Below are 24,278 nucleotides of genomic sequence, written 5' to 3'. Positions count from 1 at the left end.
GGGCTAACGTGCTAAAGAATAGTTTAAATTTCATAAAATATTGATCAAATTTTCCTTTCCAATATTAATAAATTTCTAATTCCTGCTATGTGTATATCCTTTCTCACCTACCTTCCCCCTCCCAACATGTACATATACAAAACAAAGTATAGCACCAAACACAAAAAAATTTATGGATAGAAATGAGTACAAACCGAGAGCCTTCTAATCATTCAATTATTCGTACTTCTCATCTTTAAAGCCTTTCCTACAACCAGAGGCTATATTCATTAATTCACTCACTGCTATTTCCTTTTCTTAAACTATACAACAGTCATATTTAGCATTTATATTTGGGGGTGTTGGCTCACACTCTATTCCTGCCTTCATGTTTGAAACTGTATTTGGGACAACTGTCCGATACATGTTCCAAGATTGTTTGAGAAATATAGACTATTGGCTTTATAATCTTTCAGCCTCTCAGAAATGCCTTTACTGCATCAGTAATGTAAAGGTAGAACAAAGTAATCTGGACTTGAACTCTAAAGTTTATGTAAAAGATTTTGACTTGCCCTACTTTCAACATGTCAAAAATATCTGGATTTATATTTGAACCCTGAAGTCGATGTGTACATGTCCAGAGTTGGGAAGAAGGAAGAGGAAAATAATTTCTTTATGGCTAGTTCCTTAGAAAGTTTATACAGATCAGGCTGTCTGTGGGTCTAACCTGGGCGACTGTAGGTTGTCAGGTTGCTATCACTATTCCCATTGCCTGCTGTGCAGCAATTGATGGAGCAGTCGTTGTGATTGTTGCCAGTATTAGGCCATGTGTCTGCCAGCCAGGGCTGCGCGGCAGGTTCACTGATGTTGAGAAGTCCTGGTCTAAAGAAATAAACATATAAAGACAAATGTTACATGAATAACAAAACCAAAAACTAAACTCATTGCTGTTGAGTCAATTCCAACTCACAGCGACCCTATAGGACAGAGGACTACCCCACAGGGTTTCCAAGGAGAAGCTGGTAGATTTGAACTACTGACTTTTTGGTTAGCAGCCAAGCTCTTAACCACTCTGCCATCAGGAGGGAATAATATTTCCCACTAGGAATTCTGACAGATGCTTCATCTCAGTCTCACGAATAGTTCTGTGAACTAGCAGATCGATATTATTACTTCTCTATTTTACAGACAGGGCAACTATCATGGAATGTTCCAGCAGATGCCTCAGTTTACATCACTAAAACTCTGTATACTGGCAGAGCTGTGCTTCAGAGGTAAAATTTTGTGCATTCTGCAATATTCTACTCCACCTTCAGTCATAATAACTAAAAATCGAAACGTGCAATCTAAAAATATGGATACATGTATTTTTAGGAATCTCAGTAGCTGAAGGTATACATCAGTCAAGACAGTGTGAATTTCATCATTTTTGACTCGTTAAAAATCACTTCATTACAATGACTCTTCTCACAATTTCATTAAAGAATGGAATAAGCTCCTTAGACAATGGATCTGTAATATTTAATACATTTGCATATTTTTTCTTCAAAATCATGTTTTAGAAATCGTGATTTTAGGCTCTGTGGCATTTTACACAATGTTTCTGAGCACAGCTCTGTAAGCTTGTCAACATTTTCTGATGGTAACAATGTAAAATGCCACAAATCCCTACATAAGCAGAGGAAAGCTACTGAATTAAATGTGGGAAAACCCTATAGGAAATATCAGTGCTCATGTTTTCTTTGGCACAACAGATGTTAATCCTCTTTCACTGTGCGTGGGGAATGCAAAGTGAGTCGTCAGTTATTAATGGAAGCCCTGGACCACCAGTGCCAAGGACTCAAACTGGAGTCCAAGAATGGCATTCTTGCTGTCCTTTTCCAACATTAACTCCATTTGATAATTCAGCAAAAGAGGTGATGATGTATGATGTGCTGTCAGATCCACAATAAACAGACTGGCACTACGGACTCGGCACAGATTTTCTTTGTTAAAGTGCAATAACCACGCTTCTCACTTACGCGGGAAGCACGAAGCTGACATTTCGCTCTCCATAGTTCATATTCTGCCACGCAGGTAGTCAACTGAGGAAACTTAATATACCACTAATGGTTATTTGAAGAATAATTCATTTCAAATGCAGAATATGGATTTATAATTTATAGATCTGTTTACATGTGTGTGTGTTCTCTGTGTGTGTATCTGTATATCTTTTATAAAAACAAATATTTACTGTTTGCTTACAATTTGTGAGGCATTGTTCTGAGTTCCTTACATATACTGACACATTTATTACTCACAAATATTAAATGAAGTAGGATCCAGTATGTTTTAAACACATATATTGCAAACAAACAAACAAAAAAACACTGCCATCAAGTCGATTCTAACTCATAGTGACGCTATAGGACGGAGTAGAACCGCCACATAGGGTTTCTAAGGCTGTAAGTCTTTACAGAAGCAGACTGCCACATCTTTCTCCCACAGAGTCACTGATGGGTTGGAACCGCCAACCTGTTGGTTAGCAGCCAAGTGCTTTTACCATTGTGCCACTAGGACTCCAACATATACTGCAGAGTGCTGATATTTTCTAAAACTCTCAAACATTTTGAACAAAAGGAAGAGTAGAGGAAATGTCTGATGTCTTGAAATTCAGAATAAAGCTATTAAGCCAAGCAAACTTACTGCTAAAAATGTTGATAAACACATGCCTTGAAGAGCAATGCTGCTGAACTGTTAAAAAATGTAAACATTCAAGTGTCAGTTATATCATGGATGGAGTCCCTGGGTGGTACAAATGGTTAATGTGCTCAGCTGCTAACCAAAAGGTTAGCTGTTCTAGTATACTCAAAAGCACCTTGGAAGAAAGACCTGGTGATCTACTGCTGAAAAAACTCCACTGTAAACCTTATGGGGGGCACAGTTCTATTCTGACACATGTGGGGTGGGGTTGCCATGAATCGGAATCAACTTGACAGCAAATGTTCTTTCTATCATGGGTCCTGAAGGCTTTGAAATATATGTTATAGAAATTCTGCATCTAATAATCTTTACATTTCCTATTTGATTTTCTCTTCAACTTACACCATGAATGTTGCCACTGTAAAAGCTGTTAAAGATAAATCTCTATTTTTGACACTGTAAAGATGTTATGGGATGTTAGGAGTATGGGTCAAGTGGAAATTTTCCAGTTTGACTTACATGTTTCAAAAGGAATACATTAAATTTTCATGCTACTATGATTCCCTCTGAAAAAGACTTTTAAAATGAATGTTTTGATATAATCATAGGCTGAAAAAACTTTTCATATATATAGGTGATTTCCAACAGGAAGTAGGATTAACAGTTCACATCCTAGCTCTCTGTTTAGACTTGAATTTGGAATGCTAATTACTGAACGAAGAAGGTGTGCTGTGATTACTGGCCCATAATGAATCTTAACACGCCATGTGTGGATTTCAGAGGTCTTTTAGGAAGCCAAGGTCATATGCAACTACTCTCATAAGGGCCTTAAGGTATTTTTAGACTAACAATTTCACAGGCTTCATATATTTAAGATTATCAAATGTGTATGAGACAGATTTGGCCGCCAACAATAAGAAATGAAGCAGATGCAAAAAACAATGCTGGTTACAGTGATTAACATGTACTAAAATATTATATAATATTTTAGCTGTTATATTCTCATGTTAATATATCCGAGTTTTGCTTAGTTCTTTCCTTGTCCTTTGAAAAGACAATATTGTCCAAGGAAGAAAAAACACTAGGGCTCTCAAAAAATGAATTTATTTCCTCATTTTACTAAGGGGATATAGTTTCATCAAGGAGAAGAGGACAAATACACTTTAATAATGATGTTTTGGCAATTACCTTCAATTCCTCCTCCTTTCCTATGTCAGAAATTCCAATCGCTCTCTCCAGGAAAACTGATTTGAGCTCCTAAACCACAAAATAAAATTCTATAGGTCCCTGTAGCTGGGGGATATGGTCAGGGAACCTGGCAGTAAGGGTTGCCTATAGATATCTCCTTTTTCCATTGATATGTTGAAAGAGCTTTGAAACCCAGGAGGACGGGAGGGATAAATATAAGGTTGCTTGTTAAAGAGAAGCAAGGGTTGCGTTCTGTTTCTTTCTTTCTTCCCACTGACAGGAAATACAGCCTTGGCATTCCTCATCTGGTTAGCTAGACTTTCCCATCCCCTTTCTTCAGGCTTACTGGGCTGTGGTTTAGTTTTTAAGCAGTTTTTTTTTTTTTTTGGAAGGGGTGACTAGGATGTTTGAGGGAAGGAAACAAATGAATAGGAACAGCTACTTAATATCACCATGATCCTCTCCTGGATTACTTCACAAATTCTTTGCCCTTTTCAAGTTGGAAAGAGGTCTCTTTGCTTACCACAATCCTCATTTTCCCTTTCCTGGTAATAGCCAAATTTTGAGAACTAGGAGAGAGCTCTAGCTAAACCTTCTCCTTTAACAGAGGAAAAAATCCAGCCCCAAATATTTTCTTAAAAGGCATCAAGGATTGAACTCAGGTCTTCTGACATTCATTCCCTCGTTAATAACTCTCGTACTCCTTCCTTCCTATGATACTTATCAGTGACATCTTTCAAAGATCAATAATTCATAGTCTCTACACTTCAGGGTCTCACAGTATATCGTGGCCCACTTTCTTTATAAAGGACCAGACAGTAACTAAATTGGGCTTTGCTGGCCACATGAGCTCTTTTGCAACTATTGGACTCTGTCACTGCAGCATGAAAGCATATACAATATGCAAAGAATGAATGTGTCTGTATTCTTATAAAATTTTATTTACAGAGACAGACAATGGGCTGGATTTGGCCAAGAGCCATAGTTTTCTGATCCCTGACAGAAACAAAACATAATTCCATCACTTTATCTTAGATGCTTAATTGTGGTATTTATGTAGTACAAAAAGTACATAGAGGACCTAGCAGGTAAAATTCAGCAAACTGATAAGGGGCTACAGGATGGCAGGGGCATTCCAGGCTGATGTAACACATGTGCAATCTAGTAAAGACATACAAGAGAATGACGTGTTGGTGAATAGCAAGTGGGTTGACACAGTGGAATCTAAGGTGTGGCACACAGAGGTGTGAAGTGGGCCTGGAAAGGCCTAGAGGTTGTGGGCTTCGCCTGCTATACCAAGACGTTTGGACTTGATCTACTATCATGGTAGGCTCCATTGAAATGGGATTTTCAGCAGCTCAGAGACATGATCAATAAACATTTAGAAAGATCAGTCTGGCTCCAGTAGGCAAAGGGAAATTGTAGGAGGTGGTGCTATTAGATGAAGGTAGGGCTCCTTGGAGCTTCTAATAGTTTAGGCACGTAACAGCAAGTACTTAAAATTAAACAATATTGTTGATGGTGAAGGGGTAAGAGGTAGAATCAACAAAATGTGGTAATGGATGTGGAAGGTCAAAGAGGATGATGTGAAGGTTTGAGCTTGGGTTATTATAAGGTTATTAGAGAGGTGGGAGGTCCGTTGAGGATCTCACAGAGTCTGAGATGCCTGAGGGAAACCAGGGTTTAGGGAGGGACGAGACAGAAGTCAGTGCAGGAGTCTGGCTCCCTGCTCACTGTCTTACCCTAAGGGATCACAGGGCACGGAAACACAAGCACACATACAGACTCACACATTCACGTAAGGCTAGGAAATGAAGCCTCTTCCTAACGCATTCCTAATCCCTCTTATTCTGTTTTTTTTTTTGTTTTTTTAATTATCACCTGCTGATATATTTGACTTCAAAAAAAATGCTTATTGTTTATATTCTCTCTCTCCCACTATAACCTGAGGTTCACAAGGATTGGGATTTTTTTTCTGTTCATTGATGTATCCCAGCCACCTAGAACAGTACCTGCTGCATAGTAGGTGTTCAATAAATACATCTAGCAACTAAATAAATTCAAAATTGTATACATCAGGGTCATTTTGAGCTGTGACTGTAAGATCTTTATTTATCTGTTGGGTCTCTAACATTCTAGCATACTTACTATTTCATCTGGGAGAAAATGGTTTCTATTTGGTATTTGAAACAAGTTGGTTTTGCTTCTGGCATGCTGTTTTTACACTTAGAAGGTTACTTCTTTATGGTGATATAATGAGCTTTCTAAATGGATAATTTAGGAACTTTGTAATTTTTCAGCCCTGCTGCGGAGCCCTGGTGGCGCAGTGGTTAAGAGCTCTGGCTGATAACCAAAAAGGTCAGCGGTTCAAATACACCAGCTGCTGCTTGGGAATCCTATGGGGCAGTTCTATTCTGTCCTATAGGGTTGCTATGAGTCGGAATCGACTCTGTAGCAACGGGTTTGGCTGTAGAAACTAGCATTTGCTATCTGTGCATTGCTGTCATTGTTTCCCATGTGATAATTTTGCCTATCTAGGCTGTAAACTCCTTTAGAGCAGGAACCAGTCTTAAATTTTGGTACAAAGCTAGTACAGAAAAACATACAGAAAATGCTCCATAAGGACTTTTGCTGCTTTTATTAATGAGAAAGCTGAAGTCTTTAGTCATGGATAGACAGGTGTAGAGGGGTGGTTATATAGTCAGGCATTCCAGCTCTACTGCTCGAGGCTCTTTCATGAATGTCTGAGCTGTGATTTAGATGGAATTCCCCTAGATGCAAAAACATGCCCTGAATCGAGTAGATTTATTCCTTATGAAGACCTCCCTGGCTTTTGGTTCTTTCAGTGGCTGGCTTTGTTTCACAGGTTTGAGAACAGGAAGTTAGCACTAGAAAGGAAAGAAAATGAGTAGTAACTGATGCCAAATTTGCACAGCATTCGCTAATGGTAGTTAACACTTTTTTTCTGATCACTCTCTGACATATACTAAATTCAGTCATTTTCTTATTGGAGCATATGTTCCTTGGACTCAGGAATAATATTTTATTCATTTTTGTTTTCCCCAGTAGCAAACACATTATCCAAATGTACAAAGCAGGGTTCTCAATAAGTTAATCAAGTTTGAATTACAAAATGGTTTGGGTTGGAAGAATATTTTCTAACACATTAAGCTAGATGTTACTGTTTTTAAAAAAAATCACTTTATTGTGGAAAATCCTGAAGCTTGGCTCATGTAACTTATACCTTTCTTCAGACGTTTTTAAGCTGCCTGTCGCGTTAGTTTGTGATTTCTCTGTGAATGTATTAAAAGCTCACTGAATAATAATTACAAAAAAATCGTAAAGATAGGATTGAGGTTCATTTTAATTAGAGGGGAAGAAAGCTCTTTGTTAGCAAGCTACCTAGATTTCTTTTTTTAATTTCAGCATATTTCCTTGCAAATGGAGATGAGATCTAAACTATGTTGAATTCATACCAAGACCAAAAAAAAAAAAAAAACCCAAGGAAACAAACATAACCTACAACTTATGGGCAATTGTTGTGTTCAGCAGGTTTTCAGATGAACACTTTTTCTTTGATAGTATCCGTTAACTAGCCATATTTCTTAATCTTCATAAATGCCACAGCTTAATTTAACTCCTTTTAATCATCTGCTGTATCAGCAAGTTTGTCTTTCCTGGTTAAAGTTCTCCCTCTGGTGTTCACTGACTAAGTTGCAACAGCTCCAATCAATCATTGCAATCGTGTTTAAATAGCTTGGTTTCAACAGCACAGCCCAGTGTTTATGTTTATAAAAGATCTGAACAAAATTCCACCTTTAAGTTAAACCTTCTAAGCAAAGAAAATGACATTATTGAGGAAGACAAGAAGAAATATTTGAAAATCCCCTTAGAATCCACAAAACAAACAAAATAATTACCTCCCTCCACTGCTCACAGCTTCGCCACCTCTCTGATAAGTTACTAAAATGTTACCAAAAAAAAGGAACAGTTAATAAGCATATTTATATATCAAAATCTCTTACATTCATGAGAAGCTATGTAAAATAGAATAGTTCCCCTTTCTACCGAAAATTATTACAAAACTAATCACAGAAGGTAGCAGTTTTCTGATTCAACTAGTATTTTTTTTAAAAAGATTTCATAGAATTAAATAGAAGTCATTCTTATGTTCTTAATGTACCAACAAGCTTGAGAACTAAACAAAACCAAAAATTCAGTAGGCTCATTAAATGTAATCATCAAACATTTTTACATTCACATTCCCATGAGTTTTTGTTTCAAATTTATTATTAGATCACATAATGTTATGATTTTACATAAGTGAAACCATTCATCTGGGGGAAAAAAACTACTAGACTATTTTCCCAGAAGTATAAGTACTAGTAAGACAAAGATAAATGATAAAATAAATCTTCTCTCTCTCCACAAACAAAGCTATATACCAAGTTGTGACTATTAATTAATGAGACCTATTATTTTACTGTGGCTTGTGGAAACCCTTCTCATTATATTTCATTAGACATTATCTACTGAAAATATATTTAATGTGCTTGAAAGCATTCTCAGCTTAACAAATTTGGGGCTTAAAAATTTAGCCATAACAACAACAACACAAAAGATTTGCACATAGTTAGGTAAGGGGTTAAGAAGATTAGCTGTTCTGTAAATACAGACGCATTTTCTAAGGAAAAAAAAATGTGTTTTTAAAAGCTGCCAAGTCCAAACTCGGAGTCTGTTAAGGAGAGATAACTGCTTCCAGTGATTACAATAACTGGATTAAAACCGAGGCAAGACTACAGGTACACCTTTTACTAAAGGTGAAGTGAAAGAAGAGGACTCACTTTCAAAGAAATGGAATAGAACAGAGTATCAAGATTCTGACTTTGGGAAAGGAAATTTTTCTCTTGTACATATGCTGGGTATTTTGGTTACCTTTAAGAATTGTGATTCTATGGACAGAGAATGGCAAAGAAGAGGAATTTGTGTTTGAAAACCTGAAAAGCTTAAGTTAAAGACTAGACTGCCAAGTAGGAGATAATCAATAAGGTCATTAGCATGTTAAATCATGCTGAGGGTAGACACAGTGTGTCTGTCTAATGAAACACATGCAAACAAGGCTGAGATGCAGTGTGGAGTCATGAATAAATAACTGCATTAAATGGATGAAAAGCAACACCAACCATGCCTACTTCAAACACATGCCTGCCATAAGTAAATGAAGTATTGTATTCCATTTGAAGTCCTTTCCCCCACTTACTGCAGAGAATGAAATAAAAAACAGAAACCCAATAGTACAACACATGCCAGACTAACAAAGGAGAGGGGGAGGGTAAGTGCAAATATATACCTGTTGGTGTGAAGGTAAAAGACGGGACTGAAAAATCAAAACAAAATATAAACCAGTTATTAAGCTGAAGAGAGAAAGGAACATATCACATTAGTATAAATCAAGCAGACAGCTGAACATAAAACAAATGTAAATAACTAAGCCAGTAGTTCTGACACTCCGATATATGAATAAAACCAAATCTGAGGTTAAAAAAGAAGCTTGTCTCTACAGGTACCATTCCCAAGAGTCTGACATCCTAGTACACTGGGGAGGGAGCTATGCTGGGTTAACCCCGTGAATGACCCTGCATTTAGTAACACAGTTTTAGCTCGTGGCTTCAGTACAAACAAGAATCCTCCACTATTAATCATTTCCAAACACAGGATGATGGATTCTTAAACAAGTATTATCAGGGTCTTGCTTGAACCTTATCTGGATATCTGAAAGCAAATGCTTACTAAAGTGGGCTAGTAGGTGCGCTTAAGTATTCATCAATACAAGAAAGAAAGAGACAGAGAGAAAGTGAGGGGGGAAAGCATACAGGGAGAAAAGGAAAGGAAGAGAGAGAGAGAAAACAAGAACTGGAACAAAGAGAACCATACAAATTGAACTGTTCCACTGTTAAGAAATGCCTGACACCATATCTCACAAACAGTACAACGCTACATTTTGATCATCACAGAAATTCGTGAATAGACAGAAAAAATGGGGAATTTTAAACTTCAGTTCCTCTTAGAGTTTACATTTAGAAGCTTCCTAGGAGTAAATGAAACATTTTCTTTTTTTAAATGCCATCCTAGAAGCTAAACAACAGAACAATAACGCCCCTCTGAAAACCTTCAGTCTCTCTGCAGTTATAAATCTTAATTTAATCAATAATGTCTGAAATTGAACTGGAGACCTCAAAAGTAGCAGCCTTGCCTCCCCCACCTTTCCTATCTTCTCCCACTCCTGGGTTTTGTAATAACACTTGCACAATTTCCATATCATTTCATAGAGGGGAGGAGACTGGCTTATTTTCCAAGCTCCTTAGAGTAGTATAAAATAAACTCTATCCTAGTAAAGAAAGCAAGGAAAACCTATACATCGCCCTTTAAGATTAGATTTGTCTATTAAAAAACTTAATACCAATGAACTAGAATCCTGATTAATTACAGAATATCAAAAACGCTGCCAAAAATACGTTTTCCTGTTCACATCTAACATCTCCCAGAAATTTACACTAGAATTAGGGCCGTTGGGGTTGCAAAGAGAAACTGCAGCATCCTGCCCAACTGTCACTTCTTCCCAAACCACTTTACCTCTGAGCACACTAGAAAGAACAAAAACAAAAACCTCAATGCTGTGTATCCAATTTATACCCCGGCCTTCATGTGCAGTGCAGCCGTCCCTGTCTTAAGAATTCTATTGTGTTTTCTTTCAGTTGGGCCTTTTCACAGAGTCAGTGTAATTTAACTACATTCAGAAATTCAGAGCCATAGTAACAAGTCTTCATAAATAAATCAGTAAAAGATACATTTGAAACTAAAGTGATTCAAGCAAGAATGGAGTGCTTGAACATTAATTTGAATCACAAGGACACAGAGAAAATATGAAAGGTCCTTGCATCACTTTTCCTAGCTAACTGCTAACTCCAGTTTGAGGATTTGAGGAAGAGATGAAAAGAGGTCAGTCTAAATGAAATTTTCACAGCTAGCACACCAAAGAACAACTTAATTCTCAAAGCTTCCAATAATATAATAAACTCTCTGTGTACCCAGGGATGCCAGTGGAATATGGGATTGTATGTCTACGGGGGTGTTGAGTGTTCTAGAAGATGTCAGGTCTATAGCTAAATGTAAGGGGAAGTGTTAAAAATGCTCACTGTAACCCCATGTGACAATCTGGCTGGATGTTTTATAGGTCAATAAGCTCTTTTATTTTGTTAAAATATTTCACTTCTTTTTTTCTAAAAATTACCAGCATTGATTTTGGCATAGAAAATGTATCTTAAGATCTCAAAATGCACTTCTTTAAATAATTGTGTAGTAACAGAATTATGAAAAAGTGTCGACAAGGCAAAGTGAGGAAAGCAGAATCAAATGCTTATCAGATTACATTTGTAATTATGTTCTATGATTTCTGCTTAAACACAAGCTAGTTGAAAGGACGATGATATTAGTTTAACAGGTTTTGCAGAAAGAGCTCATAGGCATTTGCCAGCATGCTTAAAGTACATTAGTAAAAGAAAAGGAGCATTTCAGAAAGGAAGAAGGGTTTCATGTCCTATCTTAAGATTTCAAGACAATTTAGAGCATTAAATTGTTACAACCACTCAGTTATACTACTTCATCACAATAAACAATAAAGGATTCCACTGACCGGCTATTTATGAGATGTTATTATTGATGATGGAAATCTTTAATTGGAGAATTCAAGAGATTCCACATCTACATGTTAATTAGTTACCTTCCCTCATTTAAATCAGATCTCAAAACCCAATCTACCCTCCACACCCTTACCCCTTCTCCACTCCACAACACACAGGTACCCACAAACCCTATCTCCACATTGGTTTTTCATCAAAGGTTTTCTATGGTAACACATGTGCCTGGCACTGTTGTACTCTGTATACATAATGAGCACCAGCTATCTTTGCAGTAACCTCAAGCCCTTATTGTCCATTTCATAGGCAAGGACACTGACAATTCGCTTCATCTCTAGATAGGACAAACCCCTTTAAAAAAATCATATTTAAGGATGATGATGCTGAGGCAAAAGTATGCACGTGAGAAGACCGCTACTGAGCGGTCGGCAGGAGGCACAGGGATTTATTTTTACAGAATTGGTGATGAATTTGTGCGCATGATTTCTTGCCAAGACCCCTTGTGACAGAGAGTGTAGCCTTTCCAGACTGTTTTATTCCAGTCTACTCTTATAAATGTACAGTGACACTCAATAGAACTTTGCATTGAAAATAGTTTCAGCGAGCAGTGAACATTCTGACTTTGCCATAACATTGATCAGAGAGCCAAGGCTCAGAGGAAATGTACACTTAGGGAGTATGTAAAAAATTAAAAAAAGGATGGTGGGGGCATCTTTACTGGTAATCCTTTTTAAATTTCCTTTGCAGAAAACTAATTTTTTTTTTTTTATTAAACTGATGTACAGGTACTATAACTAGGGTGACTGTATAATTTATCCTCCAAACCAGAATAATTTTGAGACCAAAAAAAGCACTATAATTAACTTCACTGGACGGCGGGCATAAACTGGGACTGTCCTGAAAGCTAGGAATTATTGTCACTCTAGCTAATGCCCAGATGCGAGGCCCAGTGGTGATGGAAATATTTGGGTGAAAAAGAAAGATCACCTATCTGGCAGTGTTAACAATATCCTCAGAGCACAAAAAAAAAAAATCATCAATCCACAGAGTTTGAGGATTTGCGGCAAAGGTGTCTGTGAAACACCTGGCAACCGGGTTCATCTTTAAAATTGTAGATAATAGCAGCCAGGCAAACTTTTTCTTCTAAAGCTGCAAATACATTTGTAATGGAGTCGCCGTCAGTAATCAGCAGACTATACATATTTAAGACTGCAACTTTAAGTATAACAGTGTAGGCATACTATACCTCCTCTCTCTAAACACCACTCAGTCATGCAGTCCATATCCACTAAGAAGAAACTATTTTATAAATAAATCAAATGGCAATATTTTCTCTTTTGCTTCATAAATGGCAATGGTACTCCCTTTAAAACCATGAGAGACTGTTCAAATACTGTATAATTCCTGTGCCAAGGAGACTGAAAAATTTCTTCCAGAATACAAAATAAGGAAATAATTTCCAAAGAGGAACAGAGGAATAGTGTAACAACTAAGTCTAGACCTACTTGGTTAAAAATACAAAAATATATACATATGTGTATATATGTATTTGTATGTGTGTGTGTGTGTATATATAAATAGGTATATTTATATATATATATACATACACACATATTTATACTTGAAATATATTTTAAGTAACTAGGTCTATAACCAATAAGCCCTATTTGTAGTACTGCTACTCAAGTGGAATTAATATGTGGTAGAAATTGCTATAAAATAAAAATACTTATAAAATGTTTATTAAAATAATTTGATATAGGATATGTATCATAATGGATACTTTCGAGTCACATTAAAATCAACAGTTATATAAACATATTAAAATATGGAAAACTACTACCTTTTCTGATACCCGCATAAGTACTAGCCAGTCCATTCCTCTTCTTCCGGTGTCGATAAAGCCAGATGCTAAAGACCATGAGGATGATCCAACAGGCCGCCCCAATACCTGCTATGAAAGCCGGCTGCTTCACAACATCTGAAATCTGCTGAGCAAGGCTGACTTGATCCTCAGGTGACACAGGGTTTCCATGAGAATCTGAAAAGCCATTTTCTGATTAATTTGAGTTTAAACTTTAATGTAACAATGTGAGTACATTTCTATGATATAGTCATTGTCATTATTTTGTTAATTTTTAGATAATGATTTCTGTTTTTCATTCTTCCACATCCACCATCACTAATTAAAATAGCGTTATGAGACTGTCAGCAAAATTATATTCATTCTCTTTATTTTAATTCAAAACAAATATACCAGTGATTTTATGAGACTACACTTAAAAATGGAGCCCAGGTGGCACAGTGGTTAAAGCGATTGACTGCTAAGTGAAAGGTCAGCAGTTCAAAACCACCAGTGGTTCCCCGGGGAAAAAAGGATGTGGCAGTCTGCTTCCATGGAGATTTACAGCCTTGGAAATCCTATGGGGTCACTATGAGTCGGAATTGACTTGACAGCAGTGGGTTTTTGGGGTGTTATACTTAAAAGCAAAAGCAATGGCTCACAATTTCTACTTTTACTCCAGAAAACTCTACAGGTCACTGCTTAAGTTTCATGGGATAGTGCTGAGATAAATATAAAAAAAACGTTAAAAAATGAAATAGTTTCAATGCAAATGTATAAATAAATGAGGGATACCTAATATGTATTTGGAGTCCCTGGGTAATGCAAATGGTTAATGCAGTCGGCTGCTAACCAAACGGTTGGAAGTTTGAGTCCACCCAGAGGTGCCTCAGAAGAAAGGCCTGGCAATCTACTTCCAAAAAATTAGCTATTGAAAACCCTGTGGAGCATAGTTCTACTCTGACACACACGGTGTCGCCATGGGTTGGGACTGAGTTGACAGCAACTAGTTTTAATAAGTATTTACAGGCAAGATATAAACTTTTATAGACTTCACCAGTAACCTTCAAATATGTGCTCAAAATAAAGAAAAGTATTATTTACTCTATAAGGTAGATATTGCAAATATCCTAAAGACCATATTGTCAGTCTTAGAAATGCATTATTTGAACCTACTCTCAGAATGGCCTATAAAATTCAGGATCATCAAATACAATGATAAATTAAGATAATGTTAGAATTGAAAGAACATGAATAATCTTTCTTTTAAAATAACAACCATAGACAGCAACAGATATAAGAAAGGAACATTAAATATGTAAAAGAATTATCAAGTGTTACGCATAGTCAAAAAGGCTTATGTTTTCTGTTACCTATTTTGATTCAAGAATTAAAAATTGATGAAATATGTGGCCATTAAGGTTTACTTATTTTACATTTATGCAGGAAACCTACTAAGATATCCATTTTTTAGGTCGACCATTACATCAAGTCGCACAGAGCAGTCTGCAAAATCTTTGTAGAAAACTGGAGGCTGTTGCTATATCGTCAAACCAACATCCTACTTTGTTGGCATTGAGTGCTGCCAACCCCAAGGATGCCCAGTGGGCAGAATTTCCATTTCTGTCTGCAGTTTTAATGTTCTTCCCCCACAACATCTGGTGAAACAAGAAGGTGTTTGTCCATTTCATTAGGATGGGTGCATCCTTACAGTTGTTAAATCATTTGACTCTGAAATTATTCTGTTAATATAACCTGTTTTAAAATAAAAACATTTGTTCCAGTCCAAAAATACATTTTTGAGAAAAATAATTAGTGTAACATATCATACGTGCATAACATGTTTTTAAAAGAAAAAATCCTATACCAAAAAAAAAAAAAAAACAAAAAAAAACAAACCCATTGCTGTCAAGTCAATTCTGACTCAGAGCGATGCTATAGGACAGAGTAGAGCCGCCCCACAGGGTTTCCAAGGCTGCAGTCTTTTCAGAAGTAGACTGCCACATCTTTCTCCCACGGAGCTTCTGGTGGATCTGAACTGCCAACCTTTCGGTTAGCAGAGCTGAGCACTTAACCACTGTGCCACCATTATTTTATTTTTCTTATTAAATGATATTAAATCCTGATAAGACAACTAGCAGGAAAAATAAGCAGCATTCAATGGTTAAACCTGCCTAAGGAAAACAACACCGCTTTCAACGTAAAATGGTTAAATTGCCACTCCTGGGGCGTGCGCGCGCGCACGAGAGCACACGTTTTACTTGCTTTTTTCTTGAACAGAATTCCAGACTTCATTCTAGGGAGGGTCTAGGCTAAAAATGCTCTTTTCACAGGCAGTCACCTGCCTTCAAGGGTTTGTCGACTGCAAGTTTTATTTCATGTTCCAGCCTCTTTTATTTCCGGTTATCCTAAGAGCAATCCGTCCTCTGAAAGTTCACCAAGCAGACCTATTCTTTTCTTCCAAATACACTCTTTGTATCTGCTAGGTTTATAGATTTCATGGGTATTTGTGCAAGGTAAGTTGGGTAGCTTCAGATTTTATGGAGACAGACAAGAGAGGTTCCATGCAAGCAAACAGATGGGCTTCACAGAATAAACTGTGGTGTGACTAATGAATTAAAACGGCCACTCCATTTCTCAGTCTTTGTCTCTCTGCAGCTGAGGCTATATTAAGATATGGAAAACTGGAACACATTCATAATTTAAAGAAAACCACTTTGACCCTCAAATCCCATGATTTTAACCTTAAGTAAATAAAATTATACATCATTCTTTACCAATTCCTCTTCCAAATATTAGGACTAAAAATCATGTTATAAACATAGGTCAATGACATCAACAGTATAAGGGTTATCACAGTATAACTTAAAATTTCAATTTTAATAAAATTGACACTGACATTTCACAAAAACATGGATTTGACTATCAACTATTTCCACAGCATAGACTGTTTCCCTCCCTTGGTATTCTAGGTAACATTGTAACATATGCATCCAGCAATTTATTTTCCATAGTTTGGTGTATTGCTTGAAACTTTGCAACAAATGTATTTCCATTTCTGAACCAGAAATATATCATGGAGCTATTTTTTGCTTAAAAATTGTGGTAAACATGAAAGATAATCTAAAAATCAAATTCTGGCCCATGGCTGTGGCAGATACTCAAGGTCTCCACTAAAGGTTTCAATGGCCCTCTCATGGCATAGGGTTATGGTTAGGGGATCGTTCCCTAGCCAATGACTTCATTTTGTAGTACCCTCATTCATCTATTTGGAATACTTGACTGATTTCTGGGTAGAAGTGATGTGCACCATTTCCAGACCTACACCATTAAACCCTCCCACACACCACGTGTTTTCCTCTCCTCCTTTCTGCTAGCCAGAGTGGACCATGGAAGCCCCCGCACTGAGGAGGCAAAGCCTCCTCAGATTATGACCCTCAGTGTCTACATGCAACAGAGTTCTGCCCCACAACCACTGGACTTAATGTGGATTTCATTGGGTTAAGCCACAGAAATTTTGCAAGTGTATGTTTCAGAGCAGTTAGCATTGTCTTAACAATTGGGACGTCAGTAATAGTTTTCAAAAGCAATGTAAAGCTCTTTATGTACAGCAACAAAATTGATCCAAAGCCACATGTTTCTTAATTTTGTTTCAAAATAATTTCTAGGATGTGTCATTGACGTTATCAACGTACGGAAAAAAAAAATACTACCTACTTATTGTGAAGTATGAAGATTCATACATCTGATTCTTCTCCATAATTTACTAGCTGACACAAACTTTTACTACTGCTTACCTTCTAATGTGGAATACAGACTGCAAACAGACTAGATGAAATTCTCAACATCTTTGATAATTCTTTCACATTTTAAATGTCACCTTTATCATAATATCTAACCATCCCCCTCCCCCCTACTTTTCATTTAAAATAGCATTTTGTTATTGTTTCTGTTATGGTTTGTTTTAGATTTTACAAAAAAATCACTTATGAATTTGTATTTGATGTTCATACTATACTGTCCTTAGTGAATTGTGGCAATGAGGGCTTCCCCGTTGCTTTTTTTTTTTTTTTAATTCATCTAACCATTTTTGAAGCACAAATTATATTTAACTTTCCAAGTAATTAGAATGTACCATATTTCAATGCTCTTTGAGATCTCAATCTACCTTTTGTTATAAAAATCAATGACAATTTTAAGTAGACACTAAATGAGACTATAAATTGCATATTGCTATAAACTTCCAATACCTAAAGTTTTGTACCGAATTTTGTTTAAATTATTCAAACAACTGTTATGTTACATGAGGGTGCACACTGCATCTTTATTTTTTGGTGATGTATCTTTGGAAATAGTATAGTATTTGTCGAATAAATACTATAGGGGGAAAAATTTCAATAAAACAGGATTGGGAGCCCTGGTGGCGAATGGTTAAGAGCTTGGCTGCTTAAACAAAAGGTTGGCAGTTCGAATCCACCAGCCACTCCATGGAAACCCTATGGGGCAGTTCTACTCTGTCCTGTAGTGTCACTACGAGTCGGAACTGACTCGACAGCATACAACAACAGGTTGACACTGAATATTGATAGCCTTTTGCTTGAAATACTTTCTAAAATGTGTGCATTGACAGGTTGAAGTTGAGTTGTCACTTTGTTGTTTTTGTTGTTATAAAGCTGACACTGTCACTGTTGTAGCTCTCATGCCACATTCCATACTCTATTCAACTGGAAACAGTGCCTCGGTTATACATAAAAAAGAAAAGCAGGACAAAGGGTCCAGTGATAGACTGTCAAACAGGGTCTGCATTGACACTCACCTAACTGGATGAACTGTGGCTCGCTCTTCACCCCGGGCCCAGCCCCTGTGCTAGCTGCCACTTCCACACTGTATCGGATCCCCGGAACCAGAGATGGAATGACCACAGAAAATGTGGAACCATCCACCGACTTGTTTATATGGTATCGGGTTTCATTGCCCAGACACCAAACCTGTAAGAAGAAGATAATGAATCTGGAGCTGGTAAATTACCTAAACTCATACACAAGTCATCATTGTTGTGGTTTTAAACCTAGACCTATCATGAACCTCCCACAGGAAGTTTCAAAAGTCATTTTTCCCTGGTATTTAGTTCTGAGAAGACTTTTCCACGGAAACCTAGTGCTAGTAGTCGCATCAAGATTTCTTTATACTTCCTCTAAAAAAATTGTGATACGTAATACAACATTTGTCATTTCAACATTCTTCGCGTGCATAATTCAGTGACATTAATTATGTTTGTCATGTTGTTCAACCATCACCCTTATCCCTTTCCAAATTTTTCTGTCACCCTTAACAAAAGCTTAGTGTCCCCCAAGCAATGAGTCCCCCTTCTCTCCTGTCCACTAATAAACTTTGGTCTCTATACTTTTAAAGGATTATATCAGGTAAGTAAGTCTAGGACACAAATGCAATTTTTCTCTTGAAATTCATGGCTTCTATACGCCCATATCATTAGTTTATTTTTTAACGCTGAAATTATTTGCCTGAGTGAAAAACAGATCCTGCAAAAGCTATGTATACCCAAATAAAGAAAAATAACTTATCCATTCATTGTTCAACGTTTGCATGCCCACTATGGGCTCAATATGATGCTAAATCACCAGGTATTACAAAACAAAGATGACAAAGGAGCTCACAGTCTAGTAATTTCCTTCAATAGTTCTCTAGATAAAAGGACTTGGCACTGCCACTGCCGTATCACCTTTTACTTCAGAACTGAGAAGCAGCTGATTTAAAGGGAGGGAGAGCATCTGAATATTCTGAAGTATCCTTGCATAAATATGCTTAATAAAAATAAAACTGAACACAAAAAAGTAGGAATCATCCTAGTATTTTATTCAGCCTCTGGAATGTCGAACTATTATAAATGAGAAAAGGCTAACACTCTAATCTTGTCTTAAAATGGGAATAGTAATTAGTCGTCAATAACATACATGGGATCATAAAGAATAACCATATGTACTTGATTAAAAGATATTCTTCTAATAAGAAAATTGTTATATACCTCATCAACTTTGATAATGATATTTTTGATTGGAACTTGTTTTCAGGAAATTACAATCTGTGGACTACACTATAATCCTTATTTTAAATTTCACCAGAACATTATTTAATCACAAAGTGATCTTTTGCAGTATTCAAGGACTTCGAAATGCTGCCTGACGGTATTCTGACTCAGTTTCCATAAGGAAATGATCCAAAGAGTAGTAAATCATGCTCCATGTTCTTTATGATGTCCTTGATACGTAGGATGAGCTTCAAGTAGGCTATTGTCTAAACACTAATAGGAAATGAAATTTAAAATAAATCTAAGAAATACCAGTGTCCTCTATCACTTGGACAATAACCTTTAATTTTTTTTTCTTTGAAAGTTAATATAATTTCAGTATAGCGTCAATGCCTAACACCAGCAAATGGTCAGACTCTAAAGTAGGATCTGACCATTTGGAAATAAAGATTCCTTTGTAAATTTTCCCCCCAATTACATTACTCAGCTGAACTGAAGCCACAAACTGATTTTGTACCAGTCAATCAGGTTCTGAAAGGCATTTTATTATTTTAAATTGACCATGAAGTTAAGCGAAATCCACTCTTTCACATTTCTTCAGGAAAGAAATGAGTTTTGACTCTTAGGGGAAAATGCCTACATCACACAATTTCGCTTGAGCGCTGAGACATCACCTCATTTTAAATCCTTAAAAATCTTCTACAACAGTCCTATTTTTCTGGATTGAACCATAGCATCCTGTCCCTTCCCAGTATTGAAATAACCTTGAAACTCACGAGAAAGCACTTAAAAGGTATAAAGATTTTACCATCTTAATTGTTCAATTACACCACAAAATCTAATTTGAAATACCTTAAAACACCCAACAGTGCATCTATGACACTATTTTAAATGCTTTTTTTTTAAAAAAAAATGCAGTCCTTTTAAAGTGTACACACATTTCATAAAGAGGTGTTCAGTTTGTTTTAAAAAATCATCTAAAAAATAAAATATATAATACTAAGCTCAGTATATCTGGTTACTGTACAAATTAATTTGCTGCACAAAAGAACATCTATAGTCTTTATTTGGGTCTTAACTGAAAGGTCGGCCATTCGAACCCACCAGCCGGTCCTCGGGAGAAAGATGTGGCAGTCGGCTTCCATAAAGATTACAGCCTTGGGAACCCTGTGGGGCAGGTCTGCTCTGTCCTATAGAGCCAGAATTGACTTCATGGCAATGGGTTTGGGTTTTGGTTGGTTAATTAGTGGGGCACATCAGAATCACCTGGAAAGATTTATCAAAATACATATACCAGGGCCCCTTGTCAGGTCTTCTGAATTCCAATCTTGGGGGTGTGGGGGTGGGCGGTGGCCAGGCATCTATATTTTGAAAACATTTCCACAAGTGGTTCTGATATTCTGATGTTCACATGTAATTAGCTAACAATCACTGGTATCCACTTTAGAAAACAGATGTACCCACCTTCCTAGTATCAGTTTTATATCAATAGGTACAGTTTAAATTATTCACATAAAGGAAATCATCTACTGATTATCATAATTTAGCAAGCAACTAGAAAAATATCCAGGCATCATGTCTGTATGAAGCAGTGTCTAGAGAACTATATGGTTTGCTGTTAAATTTCTTCCAGAATGTAGTGTGTTTACATAAAGATAGAACAAAAATACACGTAAGATACATATTTTCTACTGAGGTTTTCCTGATTCAAATCCATCAATTACTTGTTTATCACAGCTCATGAAAAGCGCTATAATACAGTCACACTGATAGAATACGGCCAAATACGTTCTTTTGACTAAATCTCACTTGCCTAACTTAGTCTTGCTGTACCTTGGCATGTGTGTAAACATTTGCTCGAGGTGAATCTATCTAAGACTCTATATATTCATTGAACAGAGCCGGTAATTTTACAGGCAAAATAATTATTCAGACTCATTGAATTAAACCACTTCACACTCCATTATATATTTTAAAAACTTCATACGGACGTACACAAATGTGTAATTTCCCCACAGGCAGGAAACTTTGCTTAAAGATTAAAACAAGGTGTATAGAAAAAAATACTAATTCTCAGACATATTAAAATAATTTTTCCAACTTAGCCCTAAAGTTCTAAGAGTTCAAAGAAATAAAAAGAAAGAAAAACTAAATTAAATAGAACGTGACTCACAGCCAATTCCACAGGGTAAACCAATCACACAAAATACACTTAAGCTACATTTAGGGCAAATAAAGATTTTCAGTCTGAATTTACACTTGCTTGTGCAAAATTAGATGACTCTATATATTTTGTGACCACATAGACTCTCCCTTTAAAATTAATTTGTTTAAAATGACATTTCTAACAAAATATTCTCCCACAATCACTAAATAAACAGGAAGAAGTATTTTTTTATTGTGGTAAGATATGTATCACGAACAAATCTGCTGTTTCAATCAGTCCTAAGTGTACAATTCAGTGACATTAATCACGTTCACCATACTGTGCAACCGCCCCACTACTGATTTCCAAAAGGAGAAAATATTTTAAAAGTAATTTTACATGTTGCTCTGTGAACCAGCAGATGGCGCCAAGTATCCACGAACAATTTAATCAGCTTTTTTTTTTTCTTTTTTGTTTGTTTCTTCATCAGTGAATGACTACGCATGCAGTACCTTATACTCTTGGACCATTCCATTTTGAGTGTCTTCTGGAGGTGGCTGCCAAGTAACAAGAATTGCAGTCCCATTTCCATCATTCTTCGACACCGTTACACCTTGGGGTGGGGCACTGGGTGCTATTAAATTGTTCAAAAAAAGTAGATTACTATTTGTGTGTTACAGAGCATTGAAAGCAGGTACTTAACTTTTAAAGCTAACGATAGCCATAAAGATCCCATATAAAAATGTGCACGTTTTAAACACGTATCTCATCCAAGTTCGAATAGTCTCAACTATTTAAGTTTCTTCTCAATATTGGTGACTCATTGCTGTCAATTATCCAAACTAAAGTTATATAGATGATCGCCACAAAACATGCCAGGAAAAGTCCTATTTTTCCTACCCTGTAACCTCAGTCTCATATTCCCCCTAAAAATGTTCAAAAGCATGAAGATGAATACCGACCACTCATGACAGTAGCCATGCCTTATCATTTAAAAAATCAAAATGATAAAGGTATTTGAGGGAAAATTCTGGTTTTTTTTTTTTTTTTTATAGTGCAGTTGTGATACGTAACCTCTTACTGTATGTGAGTATTAATTTTCAATTTCCAATTATAGAATGGTCAACCATTGAATTGAGAGGTCTTCAGGGACATGGGACTATAAATGCTAAATCCATTTAAAAAGTCCTGGGCAAACCAAGACAAGTCATTCCCCTTATTTACAAATCTATTAATCTAAAAATTTCAACAATTTATTGAAAAATAATGAATGGAAAGGCAAGCATATTTTCAACAATTCCGTCTTTAAGTGTGAATTTTAGTTCCTAACAGTCAAATATATCCTATATATGCTACTAAGTGATGCAATGATCACATTTGTACATTTTTATGTAGGGTGCTTTTAAAGCAGAGTCAAGTATTACCACATTTTGCTTTTTAGTGATTTTTCTAATTAAGCAAATCTCTTATCAAAATGTAAGGTTCACTATCAAGTCAGTTAATAATTCATGCCAACATTAACATTTTAACAATTTCAAATAAGGTATACAAGCCTAACAAATATATTGCAATGCACAGGAATCACACACTTTATTATACTTGCCTTCTTCCAGGGTTTTGGCAAACTTAATTTCACTATCTGCTCCTTGAAATTCATTAAAGAAAGGGCGGGCCTTGATTTCATAGTTGACTCCCTTTTTGAGCTCAGGGATAACCACACTATTTTTGGTTGGTGTCCTCACTTCAAAAACCAGCCACTCTGATTCACCACGGTTGGCTCCAGATGGCCGATAGAGGATTTTATATCCTTGAATATACTGGGACTGTTGGTCTACCTATTAAAATGACAAAAATACAATCATTCATAATATATTTGTGTTGCTTCGTTGGAAAACAATGAAAATTAAATGACAAAATGCAAAAAACTTCCATCTGGCTTCACCCTACATTCTTCTAGTTCATATAAAGGAGAATGTTAAAAAAAAAAAAAAGATACTATCTTTTATAAGGTGTTTACTGTTTTCAGCTTAATATATAATATCGTATGTTAATCTTTACGCTTCATGCAGAAATATGAAGCATCACAGCAATTCAGTGACATTATTTAGAGACACGATCAAGTTGGGATGGGAAGTAACGTGTATTTTACTACTTTCTGATTGTAAAAGCCTATTGAATACTATTTAGAAACATATCTAAGGTTTTACAGATTCATGTGATAATGACCTTGTCACAGTTATACGTTCATAGCGAATACTTTGTGTTATTTCCCCCGAGACAGGCAGAGTTCAGTAATGAAGCATAATAGAAAATACATACAACACTGAAACTTCTCTGTTTAAAGCCAGTTCAGACCTACTGTAACAAACAATGCTTATATTATAAAGCTATCATTGGTGTAGAAGTGGGCAACAGACCATTAAATTTACAAATATATATAAAGAAGCCCTGGTGGCACAACGGTTAAGCACTCAGCTGCTAACTGAAAAGCTTGGCAGTTTGAACCCACCCAGAAGCTCTGTGGGAGAAAGACCTGGCAATCTGCTTCTGTAAATACTGCAGTCCAGAAAACCCTATGGGGCAGTTCTGTTCTGTCACATGGGGTCGCTATGAGTCAGAATCAACTTGATGGCACTGAACAACCACAATAAATATATATATATATTACATATATTAAATATATTATTATATATACTA

General features: G+C 36.3%; 1 protein-coding gene across 4 annotated transcripts in view; it reads right to left on the bottom strand.

Annotated features, from left to right (window-relative positions):
- Positions 1–24,278, bottom strand: part of ROBO1 (roundabout guidance receptor 1) — a 1,063,338-nt gene that overhangs the window by 45,036 nt on the left and 994,024 nt on the right. For 2 of the 4 annotated variants that reach the window (XM_004371339.1, XM_012554131.2), the window contains exons 15-21: positions 23,185–23,416; positions 22,094–22,215; positions 18,206–18,377; positions 13,390–13,587; positions 9,200–9,226; positions 7,770–7,812; positions 707–861 (exon numbers count right to left, since the gene is read on the bottom strand). In XM_004371339.1, the coding sequence (XP_004371396.1) occupies positions 707–861; positions 7,770–7,812; positions 9,200–9,226; positions 13,390–13,587; positions 18,206–18,377; positions 22,094–22,215; positions 23,185–23,416 (949 nt within the window). The remainder of the gene's footprint in view (positions 1–706; positions 862–7,769; positions 7,813–9,199; positions 9,227–13,389; positions 13,588–18,205; positions 18,378–22,093; positions 22,216–23,184; positions 23,417–24,278) is intronic. The other 2 variants (XM_004371340.1, XM_004371341.1) reach the window with 1 other exon arrangement.

This window comes from Trichechus manatus, unplaced genomic scaffold (genome assembly GCF_000243295.1).
Source record: "Trichechus manatus latirostris isolate Lorelei unplaced genomic scaffold, TriManLat1.0 scaffold00012, whole genome shotgun sequence".
Taxonomy (NCBI): Eukaryota; Metazoa; Chordata; class Mammalia; order Sirenia; family Trichechidae; genus Trichechus; species Trichechus manatus.
Note: the sequence above shows the minus strand (reverse complement) of the source record. Positions and strands in the feature narration are given on the sequence as shown.